Source organism: Venturia canescens, chromosome 2, assembly GCF_019457755.1.
Source record: "Venturia canescens isolate UGA chromosome 2, ASM1945775v1, whole genome shotgun sequence".
Taxonomy (NCBI): Eukaryota; Metazoa; Arthropoda; class Insecta; order Hymenoptera; family Ichneumonidae; genus Venturia; species Venturia canescens.
Window position 1 is genome coordinate 4806926 of NC_057422.1, and position 14052 is coordinate 4820977.

The 14052-nt window shown below is 45.7% G+C and overlaps 1 protein-coding gene across 4 annotated transcripts in view; it reads right to left on the bottom strand.

The window, feature by feature from the left end:
• Positions 1-14052, bottom strand: part of LOC122406493 (neurogenic protein mastermind-like) — a 157380-nt gene that overhangs the window by 4841 nt on the left and 138487 nt on the right. For all 4 annotated transcript variants that reach the window (XM_043411970.1, XM_043411969.1, XM_043411972.1 and 1 more), the window contains exons 3-6: positions 4956-5297; positions 1658-1838; positions 748-1080; positions 76-327 (exon numbers count right to left, since the gene is read on the bottom strand). In XM_043411970.1, coding sequence (XP_043267905.1) covers positions 76-327; positions 748-1080; positions 1658-1838; positions 4956-5297 — 1108 coding nt within the window. The remainder of the gene's footprint in view (positions 1-75; positions 328-747; positions 1081-1657; positions 1839-4955; positions 5298-14052) is intronic.

Below are 14052 nucleotides of genomic sequence, written 5' to 3' on the forward strand. Positions count from 1 at the left end.
TTCATTCAACATTGAATTCATGATCGTGTACACCATCCGGAATATTTGTTTGAACAGAAGAGAAGACAAACTCACCAGTCCCCGTGTTAGTAACGGAGTTTACAGAGGACGATTGGGACATTTGCATCTGCATAGACATCTGATTGTTGCCCTGTTGCATTGCAAGTGTTTGTTGCTGATGTTGCTGGGACAGTAATTGCTGCATCTGAGAACTGTTGGCCATTCCTGAACCAGCCATGCCACCGCTCTGCGACCGAATCAACTGCTGATGTTGCATTTGAGCTGCACTCATTTGCATTCCTCCAGCTCCACCCATGACGAAGCCACCTTTTCAACATAAATTATTATTCGTAGCCTTTTTCCTGGTGAGTTATTTCGTTAAGTTTACAGTTTAAAAAAAAAAATCACTAAATTTTGAAACAGTGTTTGATGACTTTTACTTGATACGAGTAACATAAAACACCACTTTTAATGCCTCAATCAGGCATTACTATCAAAAAGATAAAAACCGAGTAGTTCTGAAAAGGAGTTTGCTATAGTCGAATAGGAAAATAAAAACTCCTGTTATTTCACAAGTGCCATGAACATACAACGATGTATTTCACAATGTTTGTATCGCAACCGAGAACGGATAAAAAACGTTAAATCTGTTTATATATTCCGTTTGGTAGGGTTTTGTAGGCGATAAAGAGGAAAGCTTTTGAGGAGGCTGGCGAGAGTAAATCGAATGAGTGAATGGAAACTCACCTTGATGACTCTGCTGATTGAATGGTTGTCGCATTTGAGCTTGAAAGCCCTGCTGCTGATGCATCAGTAGATGTCGCCACTCTTGTTGAGCGCCACGTCCGGCTATACTGTTGGCCAGTGTATCCGGTGGGCCGACGTTTACATTGGGCGGCCGTTGGTTGTTGGTCCTTGGATATCCCAGTCTCTGATGCATCTGGTGCATGCCGCCAATCGCGCCCATGCTAGGGCCTGTGCGTGCACACGTTACGTTGACACCGACGTACATATTACCACCGGCTGCGTGTAACGCTTGTTGCTGCTGTTGCTGTGCCATTTGGGGCCTCATCATTGGACCTGTGAAGGAATTCAAACAGGGCGTTATGAGGGAGAAGAAAAAATGGCTAATCCGAGCGCTGGGTTTATGGTACGAAGGTATAAAATGAGAATGAAAAAGAGAACCGAAAAGGTTGCATGTATTGCACGTTGCTCGTGCGAGCAGGAGCCTTTTTCACGCGGAGATACTTCGCGAAGATAGTAGGAAAAACGCGGATAGAAAAGTTCTCGCGTATTGCTCTTTAAATAGGCAACGAAGGGAGTAATTTTAGAGCCCATAGAACTCTCTCATCCCGGCTTTTCGAACGAGACCATGAAAGAATCGATAAGCCGACGTATTCTCATTACTTTGAGTGCCTCTCAGTTCTGGCCAAGCGCCAATGTACATGAAAGTGACAGGGGGGTTTGAATATGTGTATTTCGTCGAGCGCCAGATAAAATGCAGGCGAATCGAGCCATGTCGCATTGCCTTTTCACCAACAAATTCAGACTAAAATCCAAATGACCGGGGTTTAAATAAAAACTCGATAATGTCAATCGCCTTATCGAATTTCATCATATTTTATATTCGATGGGGAGATGCAATAATGAGACTTACCTGAGGGTGGCATCGGTTGTTGGGCAACACGACGCATAGGACCGGCGTTTGGAAACCTCGCTTGTTGACCCATTCCTATGCCGGCGTGCATCATCTGCGCTTGCGCAGCAGCTTTGTATTCCGGTGGCGGTGGTCTTACACCACCCATTCCTCCGGCCATGTGCTGCTGTTGCTGCATCACCTGCAACAATACAAAAATAACATTCCATCTTTGAATGAACCCTTCAAATGCAATAAATCCACAATTTTTCACTTTACTACACGCAGTCGCAAAGGAATAAGCTGGGAATGCCCGTTCAATTCTGCCAGGTCCGCGCACTCGCTGCTATTCAACACATCAAATAATAATTCTTCTCAGACTGTGCAATTTACTGAGGCGAGAAGTTTGAAGTTTGCAGTTGAACCGGCCAACTTCGGACCTCGACTACGAGGACCGAGTCTAACGATCTGGATTATCAGTCAAAAGACATCTTGTGAAGTTTAAAAAGCCACTCAACTCAGCTAATATCGCTAACTTCGTTTTCAACTAAGCCCTGAATAATGAACTGAACGAATTCTCTAAAATCTCTGCAACCTTTTGCGATTCAATTAGACTTCGTTTATCAGCTTCGGAGTTTTCAACTACGCCTCGGTTTTCAGCAAGAACTTCGATGGAATGAAAAATGATTTTAAACTCGTTATCGATAACTTAAATTCCCCAATTTTCGCACCTTTTATCAAAAAACTAGAGACTTACTCCGAGAGACGAAAAATAGGGTTTTCGACAACTGACTTTAGAAAATCATACTCATTCACGAATATTCGGCTGATGCAAGAATCGAATATACTCAAACTACTTCTGCGTATGTGTTCATTGGAGCTGAAGTATATGCACGTAACAGTAGGTCACGATGTTCGTTCCCGCTGTAGCATTTCGGTTTTTCTCATTCGTGTTTCATTGACTTTTATATTCTCTCCGTAGCTAAAAATTCTTTCGCTACGATCATTATCCGCATGCGCGGAGAGAGGATTTTTTTCTCCACTTTGTTTTGTACGAATAAAGCCTCATCGACGCCGAATTGGTAGGAGGATCGGGAGAAAAAAAACGTTTATGAAAGGTTTGCCACATGGTTACACTCTTACTTTATGTGTGTGTGTGTGTGTGTGTATGTGTGTGTTGCTTGGAGCATTACACAATTGGAGATATCGCTAGCGTTTCAACTTCCTGGTGTTACGCTTGAGACTAAGAGGAGACAACAAAAATCAGCGCAACAGGCTTATACGAGAGCTCGACGACGAAGATAGTGAGAGCACGATCGTGCCGCCGCTAGCCAGAGTTAAATTATTTTAACTGTGCTGTTCATAGCTGTGCTCGGACAGCAGAGAGAACTGTAAAAATGTTATGCCGCTGGCCTGTCACCGCATCATTTCAGGATCCTTTTTTTCTCCTTCTCTTTCTCCCTCGTTTTGCTCTCCCCCCACTCTCAATGCCCTCTCTCTTTCTCTCTTTGTTACTTCATGCCTCGGATTCTCGCAACTATTACAACTCTCCAGCCGTTACACTCAGGCATGTGCAACCCGTGATTAGGCGAGCGGCGCTCTCATCCGACCAGAGAGCCATCGAGCATACGTACACTGGCCTTCCCTCCAGCCCGTGCCCGTTTCGAGAACAGCAGGAAACGGTTCTTCGAAATTCTCATATATGCCGCAATTTCACGGATATATCGAGCCTACTGAGAGATCGAGGCAATTGATTCTCCCGAGAATATTATTCGACCTCGTTGAAAATACGCTTTCGTCTAGTACATGCACGTATACAGAGTATACGGCCACGCAATGGAATATCGGAGATGTCTCTTCGCGAGAATTACTAGTGAGCTCAACGCGCAGTCAGTGGCCTCGATCGCAATTATATCGAGACTCCATTTTTTCCGCTCCTCTTTATCAATCCTCCGTTTCCACTGTGAAGCAACTGTCTGAGAAACTATTTACAGATCTTTTGGCGAAGCCTACGCACTATTTTTGTCACGCGAACATTCACGAGCTGACGGAAGTTTGTGCGACGCCATTCGAAGATGATTATCGTATACGTCAGTTATCTTTCGCGCTGCATGCACCGAGAGCAACGCAAGCAAAAATGCCAACGCGAATCCGTTAATGGAAAATTCGAGGTTTTCTCGTGTTATAAAAAGAGAGCGTGGAACTATGAGCCAAATTTCGTAATTCACTTTTGATACTCTACGACAAAATTTCATGCTCTATGCGACTCATTCATGATTTTAAAAAAGTCGTTTAATCGCCTCAAAATATTTGGTTAACTCCGGAAAAACAAAAACAAAAAAGAATGGATGATCGTGAATAGGAAATAAGGATTGAAGAAAACGGAATCGAAGGATGGGACGTTGCCACTGTTGGTAAATTGAACCGATAGATATCCCCCGTTCGTAACTTTTGCCGAAGGAAGTTGACACAGTGAGGTCGGAAAGCCGACAAAAAGTTTCTACGCATTGTTCGGGATCGGAACAATGATTCTTTGGAGTTCAGAGCTCGTCGTCTTCCACGCTGCGAAGGTTTTTCTTCTTCCAGCGGGTCTTTCGAACCAAACGCGGGCTATTGCGGGCTCGTCCTTTCTTTATTCTCCTTCTTCCACTTTTTTTTATCGTATAAAGGAATGAAAATTGCATTGCAGAAATGAAATGAGAGTAAAAGTGGAGGAGACCTGTTGCATCGGGGAGAAAATAAGTGTTTTGTCGAGTGCGGGACAACAATTTGAAAAAATGTCAAGGCGATGCTTATAAATTAAAGCTATACAATAAAATTCCGCAGCTACTCAATTTTTCATTTTTTCCTTGAAATATCTGAGAAACTAAAGCTTTCGCTAGATCGTTCGATACAATTTGGGAAATCCAATTCGACAGAATTCATAAAAAGTCAAGCGAATTAAATTTTTCCAAAAACAACGTAATCTCGACCAAAAATTCCTACAACAACTCTTCCTCGGGTATTACAAGAAATTTCATTTTTTTTAATAACCGCGCGATTCTCGCGAGCGAATCGTGGAGAATTTTTTTCGCATGTATTGAGATCTTCGTAGAAGGCATATATCGAAGATTGTAAATTAGAAAATTTGGCACAAGTGTTTGTGGCGGTTGTGCAGAAACGCTTATAATTTCCATTTCGAAATTTATCAATTTTAAACTCAACTTCGGGCTTGAACCTCCAATAATTGAATTCGTTGCAAGTGTCTCGATGAAAAATAATGAAAATTCAATAGCATACGAAGGCTGAGTCCTCCGTCCATCAAGCAAGATTTACTGACCTGTTGTGCCCGCATTATCTGCTGTTGTTGAAGAAGCTTCGCGTGCTGATGTTGATCAACTTGACCAGGTGGAACCTGCTGTGGATGACCACGGCCACCGGCCCCGGCATTGCCAGGTTGAGGCACACCGCCACCGGCGGCTGAGGCAGCTCGTCTTATGTTTTGTTGTGTAAAGTTGATGGTCTGGGACTGGGACACAGAGCAATAGGTATCGGTTTGTTGGCCGCTCGGTCCCGTTTGATTTTGGGCTTGTTGTTGATTGAAGTACATGCCCTGTTGAGCCGCGACTGATACGCCGGGTTTGAGGTCACCCGTTAGCTGCATATGCTGACCCGCTGACACCTGTAATAGCAGAGTTAAATATGGACGTTAGAGGCGTAGGCATGATGGATGAGAGTACGGGAGAGCGGAGTGATTGACTCTGCAGAAAAGACCGCCCGCTGTCTTCCTGATAATCAATATCGACGTCATTGAACAGCGAGAGGCACAAGCGCCGTCATATGCGAAACAAGATATTCGTAATGAAAAAGGAATATGATTATGACTGGATTTCGCGTCGAGAAGACTGAGGAGAGAGTACGGCTTAATCGTCAGATCGGAGAGCTGCCTTCCGGAGTTAGTACGAGAACTGAATTCTACGGGCTTTAATTTTCCAAACGAATTCTACGCGAGCAGAGATGGCCCTTTGCAGTTAACGTGTACAGCGGCAGTCCCGGATGGACCCTCGCAACCCGCCACGGCTTATCTCTGACTCTGGGAAGCCTGGGGTAATATATATGACCGGTCTGGTAGGTACGTGCACGAGAGACATACCCCGGGGCAGTTAATGTCGAGGAACATAGTCCGATTAAATAGAGTCATGAGGGACAAAAGTTTGATGATTTCTACGTAGTGTATAATGGAGTGTCGGAAAGCATGCTTTCTCCTATATGGTGAGCATCAATAATGCAATCTCAATCAAACCGTCTTCATCAAAGCTCAGCGTGCTTGACTTACGACGCGAATAATTCAATGCTGCGTACAGCACGTGAGATATTGCACGTGTGCCTCGCCATCCGGTATGGTTCAGAGGGTATGACAAAGGGAGCGAAGGTTATCAGAGCTCGGAGAAGCAACGCGCGCGCCACATCCATACGTGAGTACCCGATAGAACTCGCTCCTCTCCTGTGTATATACGCCTTGGCTATTTACCGTACGTAAGGGACCCAAGGACAACGTGCAATCGCGAACGTGGAGCCCAACTATATCACAGCACACTGGCTCGTACGCTGTTTCACCGCTGAAGGAAACGGCCGGATAGTCAGGCTTCAAACATGGCGCAGGAATAGTATTAACCGCGTCGCAGTGGTAGTAGCCGCCAGTACAGTGCATACTCCTGCACAATCCCTTGCAAGCTCACGCCCCGTGACGTTACACAGACGTTCGTGTGCGCTGTACTAGCTGTCGGTCGCTCTCACATAATTAGCCTAAATCACATCGCGACGGTAGCAAATCCCAGGGGGGACGCTCGCCCCGATGCGACATCTGCATGTAGCACGTATCTTGTTAATTTCCGCGGCTTCGGATAAACAGAGGGTTGGCGTGACGAGAGTCTTTCGCTTCCTATACGGATCGGATAATCATTGAAAAATTACCAATTTTCTTTTATAGAGCTTGAAACATTTCGAGTCGTTTCTCACTTTCAACGCAGCACAAAATGTACAGTCTGGAAATCGTTATGTGCAGTACAGTTCAAACGATTGTTCACGAACTTTACGAGTTCAATTATCAAAGGTTTTTTACTACAGAACAATTCCAAGGAAATTGATCGCGGTGCACAAATAATGGAAGCGTTGGCGCGCACGATCACGTATCTTCGCACATTTGATGGTCCGATATGGCTAATAGAGGTATACGAAGTGACGGCGTAAGCACGATCAGAAGCCTAGCAAATTGTGAATCCAGCATCATTATTAACATAAAATAGGCATGCGGCGCTCGGAGAGTCGGGAAGGCTCGTCGGGGCGAGGGGTTTGTGGAGAGTATAGAGAACGGTCGGACACGCGCGAGGAGCTCAACGCATACGTTTCCTCGTTTGGTTCATGTGCGCGATATGAACAAATTCGAAGCGCTCGCTCTCGCTCGGCCTGCAAAATACCGTCATCATCCACGCCTGCTATACATGCGGCGATTGCATTGTGGCTAATATCACGATGCTGCGCAATCGCTAATCATAGCACACTCGGTGCATGTAGCCCGCTTCGTTTCCCGCGCGGCTGTCTCTGTGGACACCGAGCTTCGCGCGATGTTCCGCGTGCACTTCGCTACACCTGAAACTCTGTGTGTTTTTTTTTCTGATTTACGATATTTCTGAAAAACTACCCAAAATTTAGTGGAAGAAAACAATGACTTTTGAACAGCTCGTTGACTTGCGACGAGCTTTCAAAACTTTATTGTACATAAATAAATGAAATGAAAATTAGAAAAGTTGGAGTCGAGGTGAGAGCCTGGCTCGCTTCGCACCCGTCAAACGAACCTCTCATCCTTCGATGCAGAAGGATTTCCGACTCCAACGCTAAACGTACGTTCGTACACACTCGGTAGTGTTACTTCCTCAGAAAATGTGCTACATGTGAGCCTGCCGAAGGAGATCGCGTCTCGGAGAAGGGGGAGGGAGAGGCGGCAAAAACGTAAATGTGGAATGGCCACACCGCCGATTCTCTCGGAGTGCATTCAGGGTGAAAGAAGTTAAGTATGGAAAATATATATACATGTACGCGCAGTGGCCAACGGAGAGGAGAGCGAGAACGAGTACTGCGAGTCGAGGACGTTGCGGAGGCGCAAGTTGCGCGAGACTCTCAGGCCGCTGACCTCCGCCCCCACCCTACTCTCGTGTGCTCGGGTATATCGAGAGGGAGATTCCTCTCTCCCTCTCTCTTGCACTCTCCTGAAACAAGTGTTCACGCGCGCGCGCCTGCAATCCTCGCTTATAGTTTACGCTGCTTCTGCTACTTCGTCGAAGATATCTCAAGTCTCTCCTCTCTCTTGCTCTCTAATGAAAGGAGCTCCGAATGCACACTTGATTCCCTATTATCCGTTTCAAGATTTGATCCCATTTGTTAGTCTCTTAATTTCAAGGGAGCAGCACATTGAGACGGTGGGACTCTCGAGACAAACCGCGACTGTGTTGCTACCCCTATATAGATATTCTCGGGATAATCGGAAGGTGTTTATTGAACAATGCGAGTGATGAGGGCGCGAGGTTTGACCAAGCGCTGAGTCGTCCCGTTTCCATGCGCATGCCTCAGCTGTTACGATCAAGCCGAAAGTTAGAAAGCTTGCCACAAATCTTGTTCGGGTCTTTGTTCCCCACTCTGTCCCAATACAGAATCCCGAAATCAACACTTTTGCCTCAATGCCATTGTGAGAGTTGAGTTTTAGAGTGTAAAAATGAAAAATTTATTCGACGGACCAAGAAACTTGAAGCCGAATCCATCGCACGTACAGCCTCATAGCTTCGTGGTAGAAAAGCAAATTTTTTTCCCATACCATCCGGAGTTCATGGATGCTCGTTACCAGGCTCGAGCGATTTTGTGCACCTGACGCGTAAACGAATTCCCACGAACGACGATAATCAGGATAAGATAAACGAGAAAGCGATCGAGATATAAAGCAAGAGCGAGAAATACGATGCAAGATGAAAGCAGTTCTCGGTTTCCGTGTAAGACAACCTTCTGCGCGTATCCTAACACGAAACGAGGAGCAAAGTTAAACGAAGAGACAAGTCCACGAGAGAAGTGTACTTCGCCGAATGTATATAGTCGCGTGCGCACGTACGCCAGCAGGAAGCACAGCCTCTGAGCAAGAAAGAGAGAAAGGAGATGCTGAGAGAAAACGCGTTTAAAACCGCGCGACGCCCTTTTTGTAACATCGTATAACTGACGCGCGCGCTTGTGCACTCCCAGCAGAGCAGCCCACAGGTAGATACGCGAGAGAGCTACGTGGCATAATTGCTCACGGCTCATATACGGCGAGTTTCCTATCTCATAATTTTCACGTCCTTTCTCTTCTTTAAATGAATTTTTAAAACGCATATTATTCACAATAAAGAGAGAATGTTCTTTTTGGAAGAACGAGGGAAGCCACATTTTGTTGAAAAACAAACGAATGTGCTGGATTTAAAAGGAGCGCACGCAATTCGAGCGCAGTCGAGTGAAATCTCGGAGCTATTCGAGAGAAATTGAGTAGTAAAGCCAACGCTTTGATCAGACACGACTCGAATGATGTCGCGCACACAGCGAGAGAATCGCATATGCATACCATTACTGAAACGTCAGATAAATTAGACAGAAGCATAAAATTTCATCAGCATGCACTGTCATTCGAGTGAGCGAGGTACGAAACTCTTTTGCATAACCCTGGGCGGAGGACGAATGATGGAAAGAAAGCTTCATGGCTGTTTGTAGATGATGCCTCGTGCAAGCAGCATGTACAACGTGCGAATAGTGCATTCATGATGTTATTCGTGTTTATATGAGTGTATGCGGGGGGATGTATGTGTGCGTGCGAAGGAGAGCAGCAGGCCGAAGGATTTACGGTTGACAGGCGTCATGTTCTCAGAGGGGTGGCGCACACATTGGCTTTCCGGTCGATATTACGTGTTCACGCTAGCGCATTCTCGCGCTTACTCTCTCGTTTGCTATATTAAAGTCCTCACCGTTAATACACAGACGTATGAATACATGTACGAAAATATATAACCGTGCAATGGTGGCCTGATATTGCTGCAAACGTTGGACAGATGCGTATCGTGTAACTCGATGATTAGCAAGCCTGACAAACCGGCGAACGGCCAGCACTCGCTCGCTCGCTCACTCTCACCGTCGAAGGGGCACACGCACACGCGCTCACCGATGATAAATTTCCCTCTGCTTCTACAGACCAAATGTATACAAACTCGAGGCGAAAGTTCGTGGCTTATGCGTGTGTGAGTAGAGTCACTCCGATCGTTGCCTTTGACCGGCGGACAACGCGTGTCACCAGTCAAGATCGATCGGTCACTCAACATTCTCCGTGGGCTCTATTGTACCTTTAGTTTATACCAAAAATTTCAAAAAATCGATCGCTTTGAACCGTTCACACTTATTGAAACCAACGACAAAGCATTATTCTTTGCGTTTCCCTTATTACGTTTCATCAACGTGAACAAACTTCTGTCATCTGCGATAAATTTCTTCAGGATCATACTTTTCTACGTTCTTTGGATAAAATTTTCAATTGTCCCTGCCATCTCGCTCGTGCATCGTCCTCCCCTGTTGCCATCTCACTGACTTCATGGAATAACTGGCACGGAAACGATATTTGTTTTCCAACGTTTTAGGTCTTCACATCGTTAAGAAATAATCGTAAAGCTGACGCTATCGACCTCCTGCATAAAGGTTTTTTTAAGGGAGTTGTACGGATGGTCAAACACACTGAGGCAACCTTTTGCCCGTGCATAAAAGATTTAACGATACGTGTACTTGAGCGTAATTTAAACAAAAGGAGTAAAACAACCGTGAGAGTGAAACACGCGATCGAAGGGTCTTACACCGATGAACGATCTTGGGTAAGGACGTTTCGATAACGCGGACGCGAATATGACTCAAAGGGCGGAGGGTTGAAATTAATTCGTTCGATATGGCATGCTGGACGATCGGTTTTGTTGAATTATATCTTAATACGTAATGAGAGCGTTCTTCCGAAAATATACACGATAACGATGAACCAAAATAACCGAAAGACCGTGGGATTCTGGGAACGGAAGAATCCCTTTTGACACGAATGTCAGCGTATTTTTATTTGTATACGATACCGTCATCGACAGATGGACGAGAAACTATTATACGAACTCTTCGTCCTCTCGTAACTGTCGTTCGCCGATATTCCATTACGCGCGCTCGAAACAGTCCGTATTTTTCGCTCCCACCCCCCCACATGTCCTCCTATCTCGCAGTGTTTCTGTATGTCGAGCAACACCATTAAAAGCTTTGACTCGATTGTAACTCCGGATCTCAATCCCGTTTCTTTCATCCCCATCCACATATCCAATTGGTCTCTTATCCCTTTTTATTTCACGACTCGTCATGCCCCCTCGGCGAGTAATGTATTTATACGAGGGTAGGATGCCGCCTGCTCAATAGTGACGATCAATAAACTATAGTTGACTGGACATTTGACGTGAGTTTCTTTGTGTCTTCGGAAATCTCACTAGAGCGATAGGCACATTGAAAGAAACAACTCGAAACGGAGAGGCGGGTATACATAAAACGCGATCTCCGCGGCGACGTGATTTCTCGATGATTTTCGTAAGAGGAACGGTGATTCGCGCGCGGGGGTACGTCGATGCCGGACGATTTTATCGATCCGTTATTTTGGGCGGAGGAAAAGTATACCGAGCTTATTTAGTTTATTAAAACCAGACCAACACGGTAGAAATAATTAAATTGCGCCGAACGCAAATGAACACAATTTTTCTCGATTTTTCCTCGACGGCACCATGCAGTATTGAAATGAATATTTGCTATTCGTGCGAACGAAAATAGCCCGAGAAAAGAACGTTTTCAGAAAATTTGACCGATCATTGCTTTTGCGAACTTTATCAGTAGATCATAAAAGCTACGAAGAACAATTAGTGATTTTATTGGAAGATATTTCAATAGAAATTTTTCATCAGTTTTGGAAGAATGCTTTCGAAGCAGTGGAAAGCAGCCCGCCGCACAAAGGCGCGAATAGGGGGTGCGAATGGAAAAAGCATTCGCGCGATCTTCGCAAAAATCCATTTTCGTTCACGTAGGCCCGGCCCGGTTGACTCGGGAAATAGTTGCGTTAGTACGTGTAACACGAACGCGTGAATGCACGCGAGAAGACGTATGGTGGAGAATCGTTGGACGTATAGGCGCGCACAATCAGCTCTGCTTCGGTCTCACTTCGGCCCACGCAAATCCGCGCACAAAGTGTATGTACGCAGAGTGTGCTAACAGAGAGAAATAACGAGTGAGAGGAACAGATATATGGACAGGGGTTGAAGGGAGGTTGAGTGAGGCAACGTGAGAGCGACGAAGAGTGGTTGCTCTGCCGCTGCTGTTGGCTGCGGCTCTCCGATATCGATTTCCGATAGCGGCATTTAGTGCTCTGTATATTCTGTCTGCTCCTATGCATATACGTGTCTGATACGCGCGGGCAACTCTACGTATATCCATGAGCATTCGTATATATACGCCTATATTCGGGATATTGGAAGTGACTGAGCAGTGCTATTGGCCTCGTCGCAACAGGACTGTACTGCAAATTGCAGTCAAGCGAGCGTATAGGTGCTTGACAAACCATGCAGTAACTGTACAAGATGTCCGCGAAGCAGGCCAGCGTGCGAATTGTTTTCATACCGTTCCCTCGCCTCTGACGCCCTTCGAAATATTTGCCAACTCAACTAGTCCAAGGAACGATGTAAAAAGTTTTTTTTTTGAAAATATTATAAGGTGCGGCACCAAATATCAAGTGGGGAACTCGATCCTCGCTATTGGTGATCGCTGCAGGTACGATGATTATTTGGAATAAGGATTGCATTGGTCAAGGGAAGCTGAGATACTTTCGATGATGCTGAACTTTGCAACGCTGGAGTCCAACGAAATTATATAAAAAAGCTCAACAATAATTCCAGTAATTCTCCAATTTGGCTGAATTTGCGTTTCGTAATTTTCCAACCTGCAACGATGCTTCGTGAAACGATAAATTGGTGAATTACAAATTTCGTTGGACTCCAACGTTGCAAACTGCAGCGTCGTATACTTCCGAAATGTATCGTGATTTGGGAAGTTTAACTGTTATGCTTCGCGCAGAGAGAGAACGAAAGATTGGTCGAAAATTGGTAACAGGTCGCTTTTATGTTGCGAGTACATTTTTTACAACGAAGATTCCGATGAGGAGCTGAGAATAGCGATAGTGCTTTCTCCCCAAAATTGACGTTGGAGTCACACTGAGAAAGTTAAGAAAAATGTTTCTGTTTTATCGAAAGCCCGAACGAACTTTAGTCTCCGCAACATCTCGAAACATCCTCAGGCTTCGTGAAGAGAAGCCTTCGAGAAGAGAAGGAGAACGAGTGAGAGTGTATGAAGAAATACCTCCGGTCGTAATTAGCCGACACAATAGTCGAGGCGCCAGTAAACTCTCTCATTAATCAAATGCGACTTCGAGAACCGCCCACCCCGCCTCTTCTAACTCGCTCTCTCGCTCTCGCTCCTTTTCGAGAATCCCTGAGGCTACAAGAGGAAAAGATGCACCGGTTTCGCGAGCCTCACTGCAGAATCGAGAAAGGGATAGTCTCAACTTCATCCTGAAACAGTATTCGTGGTCTGCGCGTTCGCCTTGCGTATTAATTACTCGGCTTGGGGTATGTTTGGCGCTGCGGCTTTTGTTTGCGCTCTCTGTACGGAGCTTCGTGAGAGGCACCGGTGGATGACACTCGGGCCAAACAGAGAGGTTGACATTATTTTCCGGCAAGGCTCGGAGCAAGGGATCGTCAAGAAAGAGTCGCATCGGTGTGGTGCACTCTTCAGGATTCGTATCATAACGACGACCCTTAGTTTGCTTCCAAGACGAGGGTGCACCTTTCTACTCATCTTGGTCAGCAACAGCATGCAGTAATAAAAAGCAGAAGCTTCGAATGAGCCTGAATGAGAGAAGGAAAAAAGGCGAGGCGCACCCCTCGTGCGCGCCTCGGGAATCTCATGATTATGAATGCCGGACCATCGACCCGGTGCGGAGCCCTTCCTAGCTTCTCCTCCTTCACTTCTTTCTCACCACCTTCACACTACCACTGCCGACTTTGTGTACGCTTCGCGTTCGCCCACACTGTCACGCGACACGGACGTGCAAACTTGCCCCAGTTTCGTAGCCTGCAGAGAGCCTGGGGAAGAGTCAAAAAACTATGCGAATGAAGAGAAGACGAGAATCGACAAACAATGAACTGGCGCTGCTGCTCTTGGTGCCCCGCGGAGGTGCTTTTTTCTATAATTTAAACAATCGTCAAACGTGTGGAAAATTATTTATAACCTGAGCGTTTCGACCTACTGGGATGCCT